The 18,669-nt window shown below is 46.3% G+C and overlaps 1 protein-coding gene across 4 annotated transcripts in view; it reads right to left on the reverse strand.

The window, feature by feature from the left end:
• Window positions 1-18,669, reverse strand: part of LOC147221097 (uncharacterized) — a 56,847-nt gene that overhangs the window by 22,786 nt on the left and 15,392 nt on the right. For all 4 annotated transcript variants that reach the window (XM_086170315.1, XM_086170314.1, XM_086170312.1 and 1 more), the window contains 2 exons: window positions 15,528-15,641; window positions 941-1,051 (listed from right to left, as the gene is read on the reverse strand). In XM_086170315.1, coding sequence (XP_086026441.1) covers window positions 941-1,006 — 66 coding nt within the window. In that variant the 5' untranslated portion in view covers window positions 1,007-1,051; window positions 15,528-15,641. The remainder of the gene's footprint in view (window positions 1-940; window positions 1,052-15,527; window positions 15,642-18,669) is intronic.

Here is an 18,669-nt window from a genome sequence, read left to right on the forward strand (position 1 = left end):
AGTATAATAGCAGCTGTAACGACGACGTGCCTTTAATTGAATCGAATGTAAATCCAAGGCTTTTCCATCCCGTCAGATTGACGGCAGATTATTCCAATTCCAACCTCGGCTTGTTTTCCGACAGACGAGCTGCAGGTAATCTGGCGAAGCGTGTGTGTGTGTGTGTGTGTGTGTGTGTGTGTGTGTGTGTTCAGTGCTTTGGGGCACTGAGGGAATGGAAGTGCTATATTCGCGTCGACCGTTTAGCCTTATTTGATTATTTGTCTTGAAAACTGTGAAATATGAAAGAGCGACTGGCAGCACTGCTTTGCTTTCTTTGCACTGCTAAAAATATTGAATGTGAGACCACACACACACACACACACACACACACACACACACACACACACACACACGTCCCCGTCGGCTGCTGGTGTTTGTGTTTAAGCTTCTCCACTTAAACTGCGCTGACACTTTGACAGGCATCCCGTTATAATAAGACTGCAAAACATTTTTTTTTCCCTTCATCATTTGCTGTCACAACACTGTCAGTCTATTATATTTGTTTGTTTTTTTAGGGACATGGATGCTTAGTGTGTGTGTGTGTGTGTGTGTGTGTGTGTGTGTGTGAAAGAGAGAGAAACGGACAGCCAGATGAGCAGGCAGATGTTTCCTCTGTATCGACTCCAACTGTCTGAGAACAACTGACAACAGCTGGATAGATGCCAGCCACACACACACACACACACACACACACACACACACACACACTCACACACACACGTGCATAAAGACCACCACGCTTGCTTCATTGCTGTTATAAGACACATGATGACTTTTGTTTCCGCTTTGAGCTGCAGGACGGAACACCATCGTGCATCTTCTGGGAAAGCTAACATGCTAACTCTGTAGCGAGGGGATGCGATGACATCACGGCGTGAAGTGGACGGTTGGGCCGTACCATGTTGTTGTTGTTGTTCTTGTTGTTGTTGTTGTTGTGCCGCTCCGCCTCGGTCTTCTCCTGCATGCCGCGCTGGCCGGCCCGTCAGCGAAGGTCTTCTCTGCGTCCGACCTGCGGGAGGATGAGCTTCTAAGACGTGATTTGACAAAAAGAAAACACACATTTGGAGACCCGATGCATTTGTCTGGGCGGGTGTTAAAGTGTGTGTGCAAAGAAAAAAGGGAATTGATTAAATGTGGAGGCGTGGGTTTATTTTTTTTCAGCGCTTTCCATCGAAGTGCTGTGCAAATGAGAACCTGGTGGAACCTGGAGGAACCTGGAGGAACCCAACGCAGACCCGAGGAGAACATCCAGACTCCACACACCTTGTGGAAACCCAGCTGGACCTTCTTGCTGTGAGGCGGAAGAGGTGTGGCACCCTGCCACCCTGAATAAAGTAAAATAAAATAGAACAAAACAGAATAAAATAAAAATAAAAATAAAAATAAAATGAATAATATGAAATAAAACACAATAAAATGAAAAAATAAAAATAAAAATAAAAATAAAATAAAATGAATAATATGAAATAAAACACAATAAAATGAAATGAAATAAGACAAAACTAAAGGAATAAAATGAATACTATAAAAAACAAAATAAAATAAAATCAAATAAAACAAGATAAAATGAATATTATAAAACAAAATAAAATAAAATAAAATAAAACGAATTAAATAAAATAAAAGAAATAAAACAAAACAAGATAAATGAATAGAATAAAATAAAATAAAACAAAATAAAATGAATATTATAAAATAAAACAATGTAAAATAAAATGAAACAATGTAAAATAAAATGAAACAAAACAAAACAAAAGGGATAGAACAAAATAATTAAATGAAATAAAATGCAATAAAATAAAATAAAACGAATGAGATAAAATAAAAATAAAATAAAACAAAACAAAACAAGATAAATGAATAGAATAAAATAAAATAAAACAAAATAAAATGAATATTATAAAATAAAACAAAGTAAAATAAAATGAAATAAAACAAAACAAAAGGAATAGAACAAAATAAATGAATAAAATAAAATGAAATAAAACAAAATTATTAAAATTGAATTAAATAAACAAAACAAAACAAAATATGATAAAATACAAAAACAAAACAAAATAAAATGTAATAAAAGAAATAAAAAAAGGATAAAAGAAAAATAAATAATAAAATAAAATAAACAAAATGAATAAAATTGAATAAAACAAAACAAAATAAAATGAATAAAATAAAACCAAATTAATAACAGCTCAGGGTCACCGAGGGAAGTCTGAGCCTCGGCTTCGGCCGCCGCTCTGAACGGTAGAAGCGGTAGAAGCGGCTGGATGGATGAAATAAAATAAATGAAAACATGAGTGTCAGGGTTCCACGGCGCTCAGCGCTCCTGCCTGGGGGCCTTTATGTGTGGCGTCTCCATCGTCCTCCAGGTTCTCCAGGTTCCTCCCTGCATTGTCCAGACGTGTGAATGAGACAATGAACGGTTGGACGTCTCTATATGTGGCCCTCTGATTGGTCGGTTCAGGGTTGAGCGCAGACGCAATGATCTCTAGAAGTTAATCTCAGGCACCTTCCCGCCGCTCGGAGGACTTTCCGTGTCCTCGCGGTGCTTCTGCAGGTCTTGTTCCAGAAGGTACAAGAAGGTACTACATTTTCACGTATGTATTGATAAAACCTGGACCGACGTTTGGCCTCTATCAGGAGACCAGGTCGATGGGGTCGGAAGCGAGACGTCGAAAAACGGCAGACCATAAATCTTATTTAATCGTAACAAGGTTTGGAGATCCCAAGTTAAAGGAAGTTAAATTTAAAGTAACTTTGTAATGTATTTTTTGCTTTGAAATTTGCTTTTGAAATTCTTTCTTATTTCTATAAAAAACACAGAAACGATAGCGAAAAAAAACGGACAAAATTAAAAAGATTGATTTAAGATTGATTTAATAATTTATTTAATATAATATATATATAAAATATATAAAAAAAGAATAATAACAATAATAATAATAATAATATAACAAATTTAATTGAAGATTGATTTAATAACCATTAGCCTTGTAAATATTATACCTCCTCTTATACATGCTAACAATTAATTTCTAATAAATTCTAGTGGCAAATTTTCCCACAGTGACAAGATTTTCTCTTTTAACTCAACAATATTTTGAGGATGTCATTCCATCAATTCTTTTTTAATATTCATTTTTAATATTAATTCATCATGGATTTTTTTTTAAGGATCAGTTTGTTACATAGAAAGATTTTTATCATTTACCCGTTTTCCTCCTTTACACTAAAACAAAGGAAAAATGTTACTTCTAGGTAAAAACTTTACTGGTCCGGCACCCTGGACATTAAATTAACCTGTATTTGACCCCCAGAACAAATGAGTTTGAAACCCATGAAAATATGATAATAATAATAATAATAATAGATTCTATTGTATGGACAAATTAAACTGCATGCAGTTTCACATTTGTCCACTAGGGGGCGCTAAAACACCGTAACAGAGCGCAGGAGAAGCGGCGCAGACCTCCTATGAAGAAGGTTTCCTCTGAGGAACCCACTGGAGAAGCAACATCAACGTGTTCAGAAAAATAAATTAAAAAAAAAATGAGTGGAAGTGACACAAATATCAGAAAAGCCCCCCCAAAAAAACAAAAAAAAAACGGTTGGAAATTCAAATAAAAATGAAATTAAAAAAAATCTCCATTCTTTTGATAGCCCAGATTATATTCCACTAATTCCGTTCCGTGAAAACCTGACCAGTTATTTACAAAAACAAGACTCTCCATCAAAACAAATACATCTGAATATATGATTATTTGAATTTAGCTGCGATATTAATGACTTGAAATGTATGTTTTCACGTTTCCCATCTGAAGATAACACTTTTCTCCACCCCGTGTTTGTGTTTTTGGCGGTTTTAAACGCCGACCTTGGACATGGACAGAGGAGTTTGACCCTGCAGCTGATCTACGGCATCTATTCCTTCGTTATCTCAAGCTTTTATGGTGCTCTCAGGGTCGTGGAGGCGGTGGAGGCTTCCCTTCACCCGTCAATCACGGAGTCACGCATGGAGATGTCCAACACGTCTGGACGATTCGGGGTCCCCCGAAGAACCCAAGAGGAAACCCACAAGGAGACACAAGGAGGACATGGAGGCTGGACAAGAAGCAGAGATGATCATACTGCGAGGTGGAAGAGCCACCCTGCCCCCCAAAATAAAAAGAAATAAAATAAAACAGAATACAATCAAATCAAATCCAACCGGGGATCTCCTCGCTGTGAGGCTAAAGTGCTAACCGCTACGCTAATCCATCCAAATAACGGAAATCAGGTGCTCCAATCACTTCCACGGCCTCGGGGGTATAAAATCAAGCACCTCGGCATGCAGACTGTTTTTGCAAACATTGGTGAAAGAACGGGTGGCTCTGAGGAGCTCAGTGAATTCCAGCGTGGAAATGTGATGGGATGCATCCTGTGCGACAAATCCAGTCCCTCCTAAACATTTCAGAGGATTAGAAGAACGTGGAAGAGTTTGGGAACGACGGCAACTCGGCCACCAAGTGTTAGGCTACGTTAACTGACGGGTCAGCGGACGCTGAGGCGCATCGGGCCGAGAGGCGGCCAACTTTTTGCAACTCCAAACTTCATGTGACCTTCAGATGAGCTGAAGATCAGCGCATAGAGAGCTACATAGTACGGCTTTCCACGGCCGAGCGGCTGCATACAAAGTGCAAGGCAAAGCGTGGGACTCCACAGGACTCCAGGGCGGCGGACACTTCTTCTCTGGAGTGACCGATCGCGCTTCTTCATCTGGCGATCTGATGGACAAGTCCGAGTTTGGCGGTCGCCAGGAGAACGCTACTTATCTGACCACATTCTGCCAAGTTATGCTGCCGGCTTGTTTTTGGCCTCTCACTTCCAGTGAAAGGAACCAAGCATACCGAGACATTTTGGACAATTCCACGCTCCCAAGGTTGTGGGAACGTTTGGAGCCGAACCCCTCCTTTCCCAACATGACTTCGCACTTCGACATGGACGACAGAGAACTTGACCGTCCTGCACAGAGTCCTGACCTCAACCCTACAGAACACCTTTGGGTCCAAAAGAGACCCAAAGGTCCAAAGACCAACCAATCAACCAAACCAAAGACAAAGGCTCACCTGGACAATCTCCAGCAAGCTACCAAACTAGCTTGCCGACCTGAGCAGGCTGGCCGGCTAGCTTGCCAGCCGGCCAGCCTCCCGAAACTCCGGATCCCGATGGCGCCTAGCAAGACGGCATTTCCATCGGCCGAAATCTTCTTGCTCCTCCTGCTCCACCTTCTCTCCCTCCACCAAAAATCCACCTCCGACATCCAGCTCCAACACTTGCCTCCTCACAGCAGCACGACACTCAGCTGCACACCGGCGAAGCTCCTCCAGCTCGTCCCTGGACCGGCGCTCATCGCCACACTCTGCAATTCTGGACTTCTTCCCAATAACTCTGTATGTTCTGTTCCTTCTGTTTTCTACTTGTGAAGCGTCTTTGAGTGTCATGAAAAGCGCTATAAAAATTCCATGTATTATTATTATTATTGTTATTAAAGAGTCCCGGCTCTCCGGGACTCTTTGGACAACATCAGTGTGTGACCTTCTTCTTCAGAAGAACCCTCGAAAACTGCCGCTAACACACTCCTGCACCTTGTGGACGACCTTCCCAGAAGAGCTGAAGCTGTTCTAGACCCGCGACATATTGTACCCTATGGATTAGGAACGGGACGCCACGAGTCAAGGCGGTACACTGTATCTCCGATAAAACCGTGGATTCTGCAGAAATGTACGAATGCCGTTTCGACAACGATGTCGCTCTTTTGCCATGTCAGTAAAATATTCCCACATGCCTTTGTCATCCGGGAAAGTGGTCGGCATCAATCGCGCTCGCGGGTTTATGCGCGCACACGCTAATGTGAACGACAATTACAGGGACGAAACAAAAAAAAAAAACACAAACATATGCCGCACGGTAACAAATGTGTCAAATCCCTCACACAGTCTCCGACACACACATCCTGCCAGCTGTCGGCGTGTTCTGATTAGGTGTTTACATACACAGGAGTGTGAATAGGGCTCCATAATTACATGGATGTATGTGGCAAACACATTTCGCTTCCTAATTGCAGGTGAAAAGTGCGTGGGCGTCGTTTCTTTCTCTTCCTACATTACGGAGGACTATCTCACCACTTGCAGCCCGTCGTGTGGACGCCATCATTTCCGGTGTGTCGAGGTTAGCGTAGCGTATGTGCCGCGTTGGGGCCGAGCGGAGAAAACGTTTGCGTTGTGTTTTCTTATCGTACGACTATTTCCGAGCCGTAGTTTCGCACGTCTTACTTACAGATGTGGACGGCACTTTCATCACCTTGCGGTTTCACGGCGCTGGATTCCCACGGTGGCTCCGCCCCCAACGGCATGCGAGCGCACATGCGACGTGGTGAATAGTAGCGGTAAAATATCCCGGTGTTTTAGCAAAGACTCCCGGACTTGTAGCCTAATAACTGTTGAATACTGATATGTTTGCAGATGACACTGTGATCTCCAGTGACGGCAGGGAGCAGGTGGAGGAACATCTAGAGGTGGAGGTACCATCAGGAACGGAGGGGAACCGAGGTTAGCAGGAGCACAATAGCATACATGTGCAGATGAGAGGAACTCAAGGGGAACCCAAGAGGAACCCAAAGAGGAACTCAAAAGGAACTGAAGGGGAACCCAAGAGGAACTCAAGAGGAACCCAAGAGGAACTCAAGGGGAACCCAAGAGGAACCCAAGCGGAACTCAAGGGGAACTCAAGAGGAACCCAAGGGGAACCCAAGAGGAACCCAAGCGGAACTCAAGGGGAACCCAAGAGGAACCGAAGGGGAACTCAAGAGGAACCCAAGAGGAACTCAAGAGGAACCCAAGAGGAACTCAAGAGGAACCCAAGGGGAACCCAAGAGGAACTCAAGAGGAACCCAAGAGGACCTCAAGAGGAACTCAAGGGGAACCCAAGAGGAACTCAAGGGGAACTCAAGGGGAACCCAAGAGGAACCCATGAGGAACCCAAGAGGAACTCAAGGGGAACTCAAGGGGAACCCAAGAGGAACCCAAGAGGAACCCATGAGGAACCCAAGAGGAACTCAAGAGGAACCCAAGAGGAACCCAAGAGGAACTCAAGGGGAACCCAAGAGGAACTCAAGAGGAACCCAAGAGGAACAGGAGAAGAGGTGGAGGAACAAGTTCAAGCTGGGTGAACCGGTTGCCAGGGGTGACGGAGGTGAAGAGCAGCTGTGGCGTCTGGTTGGAGACTCCAAGGAGAAGAAAGAAGCGGAGGTGGAGGCGGCAGAGATGAAGATGTGGAGGTTCCTCTTTGGGAGTGAGGAGGACGGAGAGGATCAGGAAGAAGTCCAGCACATGGTAGATGCTCTTCACCCTGAGGTGGTTTGGACATGGACAAAGGAGGGGGAAGAAGATCTAGATGCTGAGGTTGGAGCCGCCGGGAGGGAAGTTCGAGAAGATGGTTCTGGATGGACAGGAAGTGAGTTGGAAGAGAAGAAGAGGTGATTGGTCGAAGGGAGCGCAGATGAAGCCGACAGAGGAGAAAGAAAGCCTCATCTCATCTGATCCACCGAGCTAACACGCCGCGTGCTAAAGCCACTTACGCGTGACTCGCTATTTTAAACGTCCGCCGGAGGAGAAATCCCTCAAAATCACTAAACGTCGGTTATTCCTCACGAGAAGCCGCGCCGGATTCTTACCTAGAGCGGTTCGGAAGTGAAGCCGAGACGTCTATTTTTTAAAAATCCGCTAAATCGATGAGCCGATTTCACGCGCCGACGTGATTTTCGTCCCGGAGACGTCGTGAAAACGCGTCCGGGCTTTCGGAGCGGCGGTCGAGGCGGGTGCTTTCCGAGCTGCCAGCCTGCATGTTAGTCTTGGCAGGAAGCTGCGCTCGTCTTGCACAACCCGAGACTCTGTTTTTACGTCTCTATGGGAAAATACCGCCGAGGAATCCATCTCGGACTCCACGCTCCTCCCATGTCGGCTGGAGACGCAAGAAAAATCCAAGATTTCGCTTTCATTTTTCCACGCTTCGGATCAGAGCGAAGGAATGAAGGAAGAACCGAAGTTACCTCTTGACCTCGGCGGCTTCGAAAGCTGGTTTTAGCAAAAGCTACTGTTTATAACAACAACACTGACTTTCTCACACACACACACACACACACGCCTTTCCAGTTTACAGGCATACCGGGTTTCTTTTTTCTGGAGTTTGCGGTTTCCAAAGTGAAACATTAACGCTAATGTGCAGTCGGAGAGGCGTCACGTTGTCTTCATAATTTAGTAGGTCAATTTAAAACTCGGGTTATTTTTATCCTCGGGGGTTTTCCAGTTGCAAAGGAACGGGGGTCAAAGGTCATCGCTGCTTTTGTAAACAAATCTGATGATTTTCTGTTTTGATTCTCAGTAAACTCTGCAAATATAAATGTTTGGGAGTTGAGTCTCCCGTCTGGATGCCGGTGATGAACACATTTCGGGGAGGTTTTGAAATCTCTGCGATTCACATGCGTTTCTTCTTTTAGACTTTGCAGGGGTTCGGATGGGAACCCATCAGTTCGCAAGGTCTGGAGAAGGAGTTGACTCCTTAAGCTAGCTTGTCCTGTGGCTCCTGGCGGGACGATTCGCGCCTTGAAGGCAGTACAACTCCGGTTCCCGCCACCTCCTGAAGTTCTTCCATCGACGGCGACAACGAGGAGGACCAAAGAGGTCCGAACGCCAGTTTTGTTGAGCCGAACAACCAAAATTGAACTCCTACTGGACATCTCCAAGAACAAGGAGGCGGTCGTGGGCTTCCGAAAGAGTCGGAGGTGACGGGTACCGAGGAGGTGGAGATAGTGGACGAGTACCTTGGGGTACTTGAAGGAAAGCTGGACCATCTCCGGTCGGTCGGTGGCGGGGAGGGTGAAGGACAAACCAGGACTCAAACTCTTGTCTTTCTTCTGTCTCTCTATTTATATTCATGTTCATATTTATGTTACTTTTTTGACATTATAACTGTTACACTGCTGTGACTAATTTCCCCTATGGGATCAATAAAGTTTATCTTATCTCTGCTCGCTTTGAAAAGTGCTTTGACTAAACATTTCCATATGGTTGACTACCGTGAGTATGCTAAGCTAACTAGCAGGAAGGGGTTCATCATCTCTGTCATCTCTGAGAAAAGGGTCACAAACTCAAATAGCGGGATGGAAAGTCTGACTGCGACGCAAATGGGACAAATCGTATTTTATGCTTCTTTGTCCTTTCAGAAGTCCTACGGCGGCCCCTCGAAGTATTCCAAGAATGTGAAATTCAGTTAATGCTGTCACTCCTCAGCGCCGCCCCAGTTCCTGCCTCATGCCTGGCTTGAGATTTTAACCATTGACAGTTGAATCCGAACCAACGCCGCGCCCGGAATTAACCTGAATGGCCCGGGGGCAGAAGCTCCAAAGAAAGCAATTCATCAACGTTCATTTTGACCGTTTTTGCTGTTTGGCGTCCTGAGGTAACCACTTAGCGGGTGTTCGGTATCCGCTACCAGCGGCGGGCCTTCATGAACGTTCTCCTCCATGCCGGTTTCCACGCCGGCCGAGTTTGCAAGAACTTTAAAACCGAAGCGGCATTGAAAATCCAAGCCCTCGAATTCTATAAGAGCATACAAGTTTTGCACCACGACACCTTATCCCAAACGGCCCAGAGCTGAATCCTCTTTTCTTTTCAAACACAGTCATTTCCAAGAAAGCCTCTAAAAATACCAAGTTATTCAGCGCGACTCCTCCTTCCAGCTTCCAGCGGTACCTGATAAAACTCCCCAGATTAAGCCTTCGATCGGAGTCGCGAGGATCTATTAGTCACCGGTCCGACGTTCAGATCTGCCCAGAAACTGGGAGATCGCCCGGAAGACGACACGCCATGTGCAGGTGGGAGCACGTCTGCCGGCGCGCCTCGCTTCCCGAAAACACGCTCCGAGTTGTCGTAACACGCTAGAGCGACGCCGGGCGAAGTGTTGTTCTGCCAAACTGCCTGTTGTGGCAGGAGTACAGAGCGTCGGAGCCGACGGGGCGAAGCCGCCGCCACCTACCGCCATCTGAAGATTCACTCGCCACACAGGTGGCGGGAACATCCGGGCGCAGACGTCCGTTTTATTTCTATTTTTTTGGGGGGGGAAAAACGGACCTTGAATTTCATCCACGTCGGCAGCGAAGTCGCGGAAATGTTTCTTTGTCGCCTATTCGGTTTCTGTTCTCCGGATTTAATTTTACATCGGCGAAAGAGAGGATGCAGCTTCGGAATTATCAATTAAAAAAAAATAAAAAAATATCTCGGGAGACCGACGAGAAAATGATAATTGTAGGAATTTGTGATAAAAAAAAAAAAGGAGATTCGTCTCTCAAAACGGGAGCCGCATTTCAATTTCTAACAATATAAAAGACTTCCAATTTACTGCCTCATAAGGAATATATTGATTTTATATTTATAGAAATGTCTCTTTAGAAGGAATGACAGATTCTGAGGTTCTTCAACACCAGTTATTATCAAAATAAATAAATGTAAAAAAAAAAAAAAAAAAAAAAAAAAGAGAATAAATACATAAAGTATGAAAAAAAAAAAGAATAATAAAATAAAAATCATTGGAAAGTAATAATTATCGTCCAGCACCAAAGACTAATATTATTTCTATCTCCTTGAACTAAACGCATGTTTTAAATGTAAACAAAACAAACAGGTCAACAATTTTCTTCTTTATTTCTAATATCAATATATTTTCATTGCGTCTATTTGACCGATATTTTCCTGTCGATCGACGAATAAAGGAGGAAACACTTTGCGAAAATGTCTTTGACATTTTTTTGCACAAAGAGACTCGTTATTACGGCACATTCACTTTGTAATACGGTGACGTAATATTTTGAAATTGTATTTCACTATAATTTTATGACCAGACTTCATTCATTTCGTTAAACACAAGAGAAAGAAGTTTAGCGGAAGCTAAATATGTAGCAGCAGCTATCCAATGATCTCTCTCAGCAACACACACACACACACACACACACACACACACACACACACAGGGTGGAATCCTGTTGTTTTCTCCAGCAGACTTGAAGGTGCTGCTGCAGTGAGATACAGTGAAACGCCCACAGTGGCGTTTCAGCTCTGTGACGAAGCCTCGCCGACCAGAACTGAGCCGCCTCCCACTTGATCGTCGGCAAAAGTGGATTTTTCGGGAAAACCCGGGTTCCGCGAGCGCCGGCGACGGGCGTCCTTTAATGGAGTTTATCTCCGAGGGAGTTGCAGAAGTTTGAGGAAAACGTAGCGAGTATTTAAACGGGCAATGAGGTTCTCCCGGCGCAGAGAAAAAGATAGTAAAATTTTCGTTTTTGTTTGCAAAACAAAGTGAACGCCGAAGAAAATGCCCGGTTTTGGGACTCCGAGGGCGAAAAACAACGACTCTAGCGGCGTCCTTCTCTCTGGACGCCGTTTTGATTGACCGAAGTTCTGCTTTCCCAGAGGAGAAGCTCTACTTCCAGGATTGGAAACGAGCAAGGAACCCGGTCCATTTTTCACTGTCAGATCATTTCAGACGATTAAACAGCGGTTAGCTTAGCATTATCAACGTCCGCAATGAGGCGCCGTCATTTCTGTTTGTCTGCTGAAAAGCGATCCGCGGTTCGGCACAAAGGTGGGAAGCGAGAACGTTCCGGCTCCCGAGGCTAAGAGGACAAAATCACATCCGCCTGGCAGAACCAATCATTTCAGACTATTTAACAGCGGTTAGCTTAGCATTACCAACGTCCACAATGAAGCGCCGCCATTTCTGTTTGTCTGCTAAATGTCAAAAGCCTCAGGAGCTCGGCTAATCCTCCTGCCCCAGAGGGAAGAGTAACCTCTTTTGACACATAGTAGCTTAGCATAGTGCCGCTATTAAAGAAGCTACCGCCTTTAGCCGCTTCTGGCCAAAATAGTTTGAAGAACTCAGATCTAAGAGTTATCCAACTCCAATTTGGTTCCAGGAAGTAGCCTCCTTCAGCTTCACACTCAAAAACAAACCACCCAAGAAGAAGAAGAAGAGGAAGATGAAACTTGAGCTAAGCGGTTAGCTTAGCATGACCAATGTCCACAATGAAGCGCCGTCATTGCTGTTTGTCTACTGAATGTCGAAGAGTAACCTCTTTTGACACATAGTAGCTTAGCATAGCGCCGCTATTAAAGAAGCTACCGCCTTTAGCCGTTTCTGGCCAAAATAGTTTGAAGAACTCAGTTCTAAGAGTTATCCAATTCCAATTCGGTTCCAGGAAGTAGCCTCCTTTAGCGTCACACTCAAAAACAAACCACCCAAGAACAAGAAGAAGAAGAGGAAGATGAAACTTGGCAACGTGCAGGCAGAAGCTGCCGCAGCATTCATGGGATAATACCCAAGTGTTTTTAACTTTGCCTTGTGAAGAACCCTGTTAGCCGTTAGCTAACTCTGCACTTCTATTTGCCGAAGTGTTGATGTTCTTCTGTGAGCCCTGGAAACCCCTCTGAGGCGCAGCAGGCCAGAAGAGCTAGTAACTCTTTGTCGCGCCAAAGAAAACATCTGACCAGTGAACAGGAGAGTTTTTAAAAACGGCACGCCTCAGTTTTTTGTTGTGGACGTGGCTTTCGTTCTTTCACCGATCTCCAGGCACCTATGAGTTCCTAAGGAACCGTCAAAAGCCCCTGGTCCGGAGCAGGAGCCAAGACGGCTCTAGGAGGTCCGTGGTTCCTGGTTCTTCTGTAGTATGAATGCACCAAGAAACGGCCAAAAGGTTCCTCTGTCCAACCAGGGCTTAGGTTAGCTTGCTACCTAGCAAGCACGGACGCGGTTCCACCATGTCTGGGTGGCGGTCCGTTACGTCCTACAACCTCCTCGCCGTGGGCCGGATCCTTTGGGCACGATGGTTCAAAAGGGCCTTTACGGCAAGAGGAGATGCTTCAGGTGGTAAGATGTCGCGACGGACACGCTAACATGTAGCGCACCGGCGGGTTGGACTCTTGCGTGGCCTTTAGCCTCAACTCCACTTGCTTGGAAACCCACCAGAGCAGGCAAGCTGCGGCAGCGAGCTGCAACACGGGAGCCGCCATCTTGCGTTCATATGAGTAACCAACCAGGAGTGATTGAGTAGAAGAAAATGTACTGAATTTTTGTTTGTTTACAAAGAGGAAAGTACAGAAGTTGCTAAGGGGCCGGTAGGCTGAAGCGATCCAGCGGCCATGATGGATTTACGGGCTTACATCTATTGGCTGACATACCCAGTTGAAGAATTCGCCAGGGCTTGGGAATCAACGGAGACAAAACAACCAAACCGAACCATCCTGTTCTCCGAGGAGCGACCGCCTGCCTCTCCTCGGCCGTCAGCGATGAGTAAAACCAAAGCGAGCGATGAGTCAAAGTCGAACGTGGGGGAGAGACCGGAGGAGACATGGGAGGGCACGGCGGCGGCGGCGGCGGCGGCGGCGGCGGCGGCGGCGGAGGGCGATGTCGGCGTGGACGTGACACGTAACGTGGCGCGCCCGAACTTGTTGCCACGACTGTCGCTCAGCGAACGCCTGTTAGCGCGGAGACAGCAGAACAGCTGAGTCATGCTGGCAGAACATGACAAGCACGACCGGCGTCTGTTGGATTCACAGCCGCCAAATCTGAATCGCTTCTTGTTTTTTGTTTTTTTTTTGTTCGAAAAGCGATCCGCGGTTCGGCACAAAGGTGGGAAGCCAGAACGTTCCGGCTCCCGGCGCTAAGAGGACAAAATCACATGGCAGAACCAATCATTTCAGACTATTTAACAGCGGTTAGCTTAGCATGACAAACCTCCACAATGAAGTGCCGTCATTTCTGTTTGTTTACTGAACGTCGAAGAGTAACCTCTTTTGACACAGTAGCTTAGCGTTGTGCCGCTATTAAAGAAGCTACCGCCTTTAGCCGCTTCTGGCCAAAATAGTTTGAAGAACTCAGTTCTAAGAGTTATCAAACTCCAATTTGGTTCCAGGAAGTAGCCTCCTTCAGCTTCACACTCAAAAACAAACCACCCAAGAAGAAGAAGAAGAAGAAGAAGAAGATGAAACTTGACAACGTGCAGGCAGAAGCTGCCGCAGCATTCATGGAATAATACCCAAGTATTTTTAACTTTGCCTTGTGAAGAACCCTGTTAGCCGTTAGCTAACTCTGCACTTCTATTTGCCGAAGTGTTGATGTTCTTCTGTGAGCCCTGGAAACCCCTCTGAGGCGCAGCAGGCCAGAAGAGCTTCGTCGCGGCACTGCTAGCTGCTTCTGCACATTTTGTCCAAAGAAAACATCTGACCGGTGAACAGGGGAGTTTTTAAAAACGGCATCTGACCTCTGGAATGGTGCTGGGAACCACTGAGTAACTGGTCCAAACTGGAAGCCGAGAGGGCGAAAGGATGAAGAGAAGATCTACGCGACATCTAGCAAGGCTTCTAAGGACATGCAGAAGGGCGCTCGCTCTTGGGAAGAGCACAAAGTAGAACGTCATTGCTAAAGACGGCGATACCTTCGCCACCGATTGCCAAAAGCCAAACGGCGTGCAGGGATGAGGAAGTGGATCCCGGCCTCGTCCGCCTCGCTGACGCGACCGTCCTACTCGGTGGTGACACCGTATCAGATTCCTGCTACTTCCCTTCAGTTCTGCGCCGCAGGTTCTCCTGAAACACCCCAGAAATGACTTTTTCCGCTTCTTGTGGGGGATCAGGAGGCCTTCCAACGTCACATGGACAGAGAACATCATCGGCATGAGAATCGAACCCGCCGTTTAAACACGGGCACCACATGTTGGCGGAGTTAATAATAACACATCTCATGTCAGTTATCAACAGACCAGAGTCCAGCTTGGTTGGACAAACTTTGACTTTAACACGCAAATTTATGATAATGACAAAGTGCTTCTTTATGGTTGTCATGAATTTCTCATAAAAACACCCAAACCCATGTTTCCGTACAATAATGTGTGTTTTCCCCACGGAAACTAAAACACGAGGACTCGGGAGCAAGCAAGCGATCGCCCTTTTCGATGTGAAATCGGGTAATTGAAGGTTTCGAGTCTTTAAATATCCAGAAATGACTCCTGAGCCGCCGTCGCTCGTCTTCTGCAGTGGTTTTATTTGAGAGAACAACTGACACGTCGGCTTGGACGGCGCTGCCTGTCCAGAAACGGCTTCCAGAAACCAGGAAAACGCAGGAGGACAGAAATGAAACGGGAAAAATGAGCGGAAAACGAAACGAAGGGGCGTGAAGGGGAAACCAAGTGCAGACATACCGAAAGGAAACGCGCATTGTCGCAGCGTAGCCCAATTAGCTGTTAGCCCTCGGGGATGGATGACGACTTTAAAAAAAAGCCACATGCCTGTTGCTGCTGCTGATCATCACCAGACTAGGTTTCTACCAGACGTACGACCTCAGAGACGACTGACATTTCTTTGCATGTGTGTGAAAACACACTGCGTGTTCGGTGTTCTTCCTACCTGTGGGTCCTGGGAGACGCCGGATCGCAGGACGTGAACTTTGTACTCTATCAGTTGCCGTGGTACCAGCGGAGACGCAGCGCTGTCCTCCGGGCCGGTCTTGGATGCTGAGGACTGCGGAGAGAAGGGAAAGATGTGAGTTAGCGGAGTTAGCCTGTGCGGAAACAACGTGGACCCCAGTTTTGCCGGACAGACGTTAGGAAAATGTCAAGTGGCGCCCGGAGGCGGGAGGCTCTACCGGACGGCGAAGATCATCTAGGTTGTCCACGAATCCTAACCTTCAATTTATCAACCATGCACTTTAACCCAAGCTGTAAGCTAACCGTAGCCATACCTTCGCTAGCACACCATAACTTCGCTAGTATACCCATACCTTCGCTAGCATACCCATAACTTATCTAGCATACTCATACCTTCTCTAGCATACCCATACCTTCGCTAGCAAACCCATACCTTCTCTAGCATACCCATACCTTTGCTAGCATACCCATACCTTTGCTAGCAAACCCATACCTTCTCTAGCATTTCCATACCTTATCTAGCATACCCATACCTTCTTTAGCACACCATAACTTCGCTAGCATACCCATACCTTTGCTAGCATACCCATACCTTTGCTAGCAAACCCATACCTTCTCTAGCATTTCCATACCTTATCTAGCATACCCATACCTTCTTTAGCACACCATACCTTCGCTAGCATACCCATACCTTTGCTAGCATACCCATACCTTTGCTAGCACACCATACCTTCTCTAGCATACCCATACCTTCTCTAGCAAACCCATACCTTCGCTAGCGTACTGATATTTTTGCTAGCATACCGCTACATTCTCCAGCAACCAGAGATAAGTGTCCTTGAGCGGGCTTACGGGAGGATCTGGGAATCCAATCAGCGACCTTCCGACTGCCTGCCTACCAACTGTGACACAACCAGTGTCAAATCACTGCACGCCACCTCTTTCATGATGCTACGCAGTAACATCGTCCCTCAGGTACATCTGTTTTCCTCTGTTCCACCATCATCTTGAACTCTCTTCTGCAACCCGTGCAGATCCTCCTCATTTCTGATAATGAATTCCCCCCAAAAGGTCATGATGCAAATGACTAAAATGAAATTTGAGTTTGGTTGGCACGGCAGTTGGTGCTTCTGGCTCACAGCAAGAAGGTCCCTGGTTGGATTCTCCCAGGAGGCCTTTCTGTGTGGAAACTCCCTGGTCTGCATGGCGTTTCCTTCGGGTCCCCAAACACATTTTTGCTGTTATTATTTGTTTGTTTTGGGATTTTTGGACCCGCCGAATAAATCTCAAACTGGCAACCGCTGGATCTTCAGAACAACGTATCACTGCCTTCAAATCTTCGGTCCTTTAAGTGACTACCGGCGCTCGGACTCAATTCGATGAAACGAGAATCCCCCCCTCGACCCACGAGCGTTTTTCAGGGCCGTGATGGATCATCTAAATCTGTTTAGAAACCTGTTGGAATCCAAGCGGTAATGAATGTTGATCCCACAGCGTGTTCAACCACGCGTCTGAAGACGAGTCTTAAAACTGCGACTCCAAGCTGCTTACAAAGAGCCATTGTGGAGGACAAAATGCGAGAGCCGGCCTGGGCGGCTCACGTGAGCGTCTTCAAGTTACAGATGGAAATAAACCTCGTGCTAAATAAAAACCTACAGATGGACGGTAGGCAATTACCGTCTCAGTCGCCGCGCACACGGATGCATTCGCGGCGCGAGTGGGCTGGGTCGTCTTGACACCGCAAGACCTTGTTGTCAATTAAACGCAATCAAAACATTGTTCCATTGTTCTCCGGATCTGCCAGGAGACGGGAGCTCAAGGCGGCAGAGAATCTGAACATGTCGGACCAGGTTAGGTTTACATTCGCAAATGTACACAAAAGTCCAAAATCAAATTCCCATTTGTCAACAAGGGATGAACCTCCTGCATCTGACCTAAAACAGACATGAGTGAGTGAATAAACCTTGCATTGCATCTGAAAGCTACACACCCAGAGATGCAAAAGGAAGATGAAAAGATAAGTGTCAAAGGTAAATGGCCTAATTTAGCACTTTCAAATGATACACCTGGGGAGGTGTGGAAGTGTCTAGGAGGGGCAGCGGTAGAGTTTCTGACTGGATTATTCAACAGAATCTTAGAGAGTGAGAAGATGCCTGAAGAGTGGAGATGAAGTGCGATGGTGCCTATTTTTAAGAATAAAGGGGATGTACAGAATTTCAGCAACTAGAGAGGGATAAAATTGATGAGCCATGCAATGAAGTTATGGGAAAGAGTAGTGGAAACTAGACTGAGAGCAGAAGTCAGCATTTGTGAGCTGCAGTATGGCTTCATGCCTAGGAAGAGTACTACAGATGCAGTATTTGCGTTGAGAATGCTCATAGAAAAGTACGGAGAAGGCCAGAGGGAGCTGCATTGCGTTTTTGTAGACCTAGAAAAAGCATATGACAGGGTGCTTATAGAGGAGCTCTGGTATTGTATGAGGAAGTCTGGAGTGGCAAAGAAGTATGTTATACTGGTGCAGGACATGTATGCTAGCTGTGAGACAGTGGTGCTGTGTGCTGTAGGGGTAACAGAGAAGTTCAAGGTGGAGGTGGGACTCCATCAGGGATCAGCTCTGAGCACCTTCTTGTTTGCAGTGGTGCTGGGAACCGAGTAGAGGAGCTCAAGTATCTTCGTTTCAGGGAAGAATGGGGCAGGAGTTCTACAGACAGACCGGTGCAGCGGCAGCAAGGATGGAGACTCGCCATTGGTCTGTCGCGCTGTGCAAGGAGCTGAGCTAAAAGTCGATCCACCCTGACATCTAGTCATGAGCTGTGGGTAGTGACCCCAAGAATGCGATCACGGACACAAGCCTCCTCCTCGGCATGTCGGGGCTCTCCCTCAGAGATAGGGTGAGGGGCTTGGATGTCCGGGAGAGGCTCAGATCCGGAGGATCCAAATCCAGAGGAGGCTCCTGGTAAGTTGTTCCAGACATGTGCCATCATGAGGAGGTCACAAAGATGACCAAGGGAATGTGGAAGTCTCCGGTCTGGCCTGGGATCTGCTTGGTGCGCTAACCCTGAGACCCCACCCCAGATAAGCACTAGAAGATGGATGGATGACTAAGTGGTGCCAAGCACCAT

This window comes from Fistularia commersonii, chromosome 23, assembly GCF_037954325.1.
Source record: "Fistularia commersonii isolate RoL2024-O1a breed Wild chromosome 23, RoL_Fcom_v1.0, whole genome shotgun sequence".
In the NCBI taxonomy this organism is placed as follows: domain Eukaryota; kingdom Metazoa; phylum Chordata; class Actinopteri; order Syngnathiformes; family Fistulariidae; genus Fistularia; species Fistularia commersonii.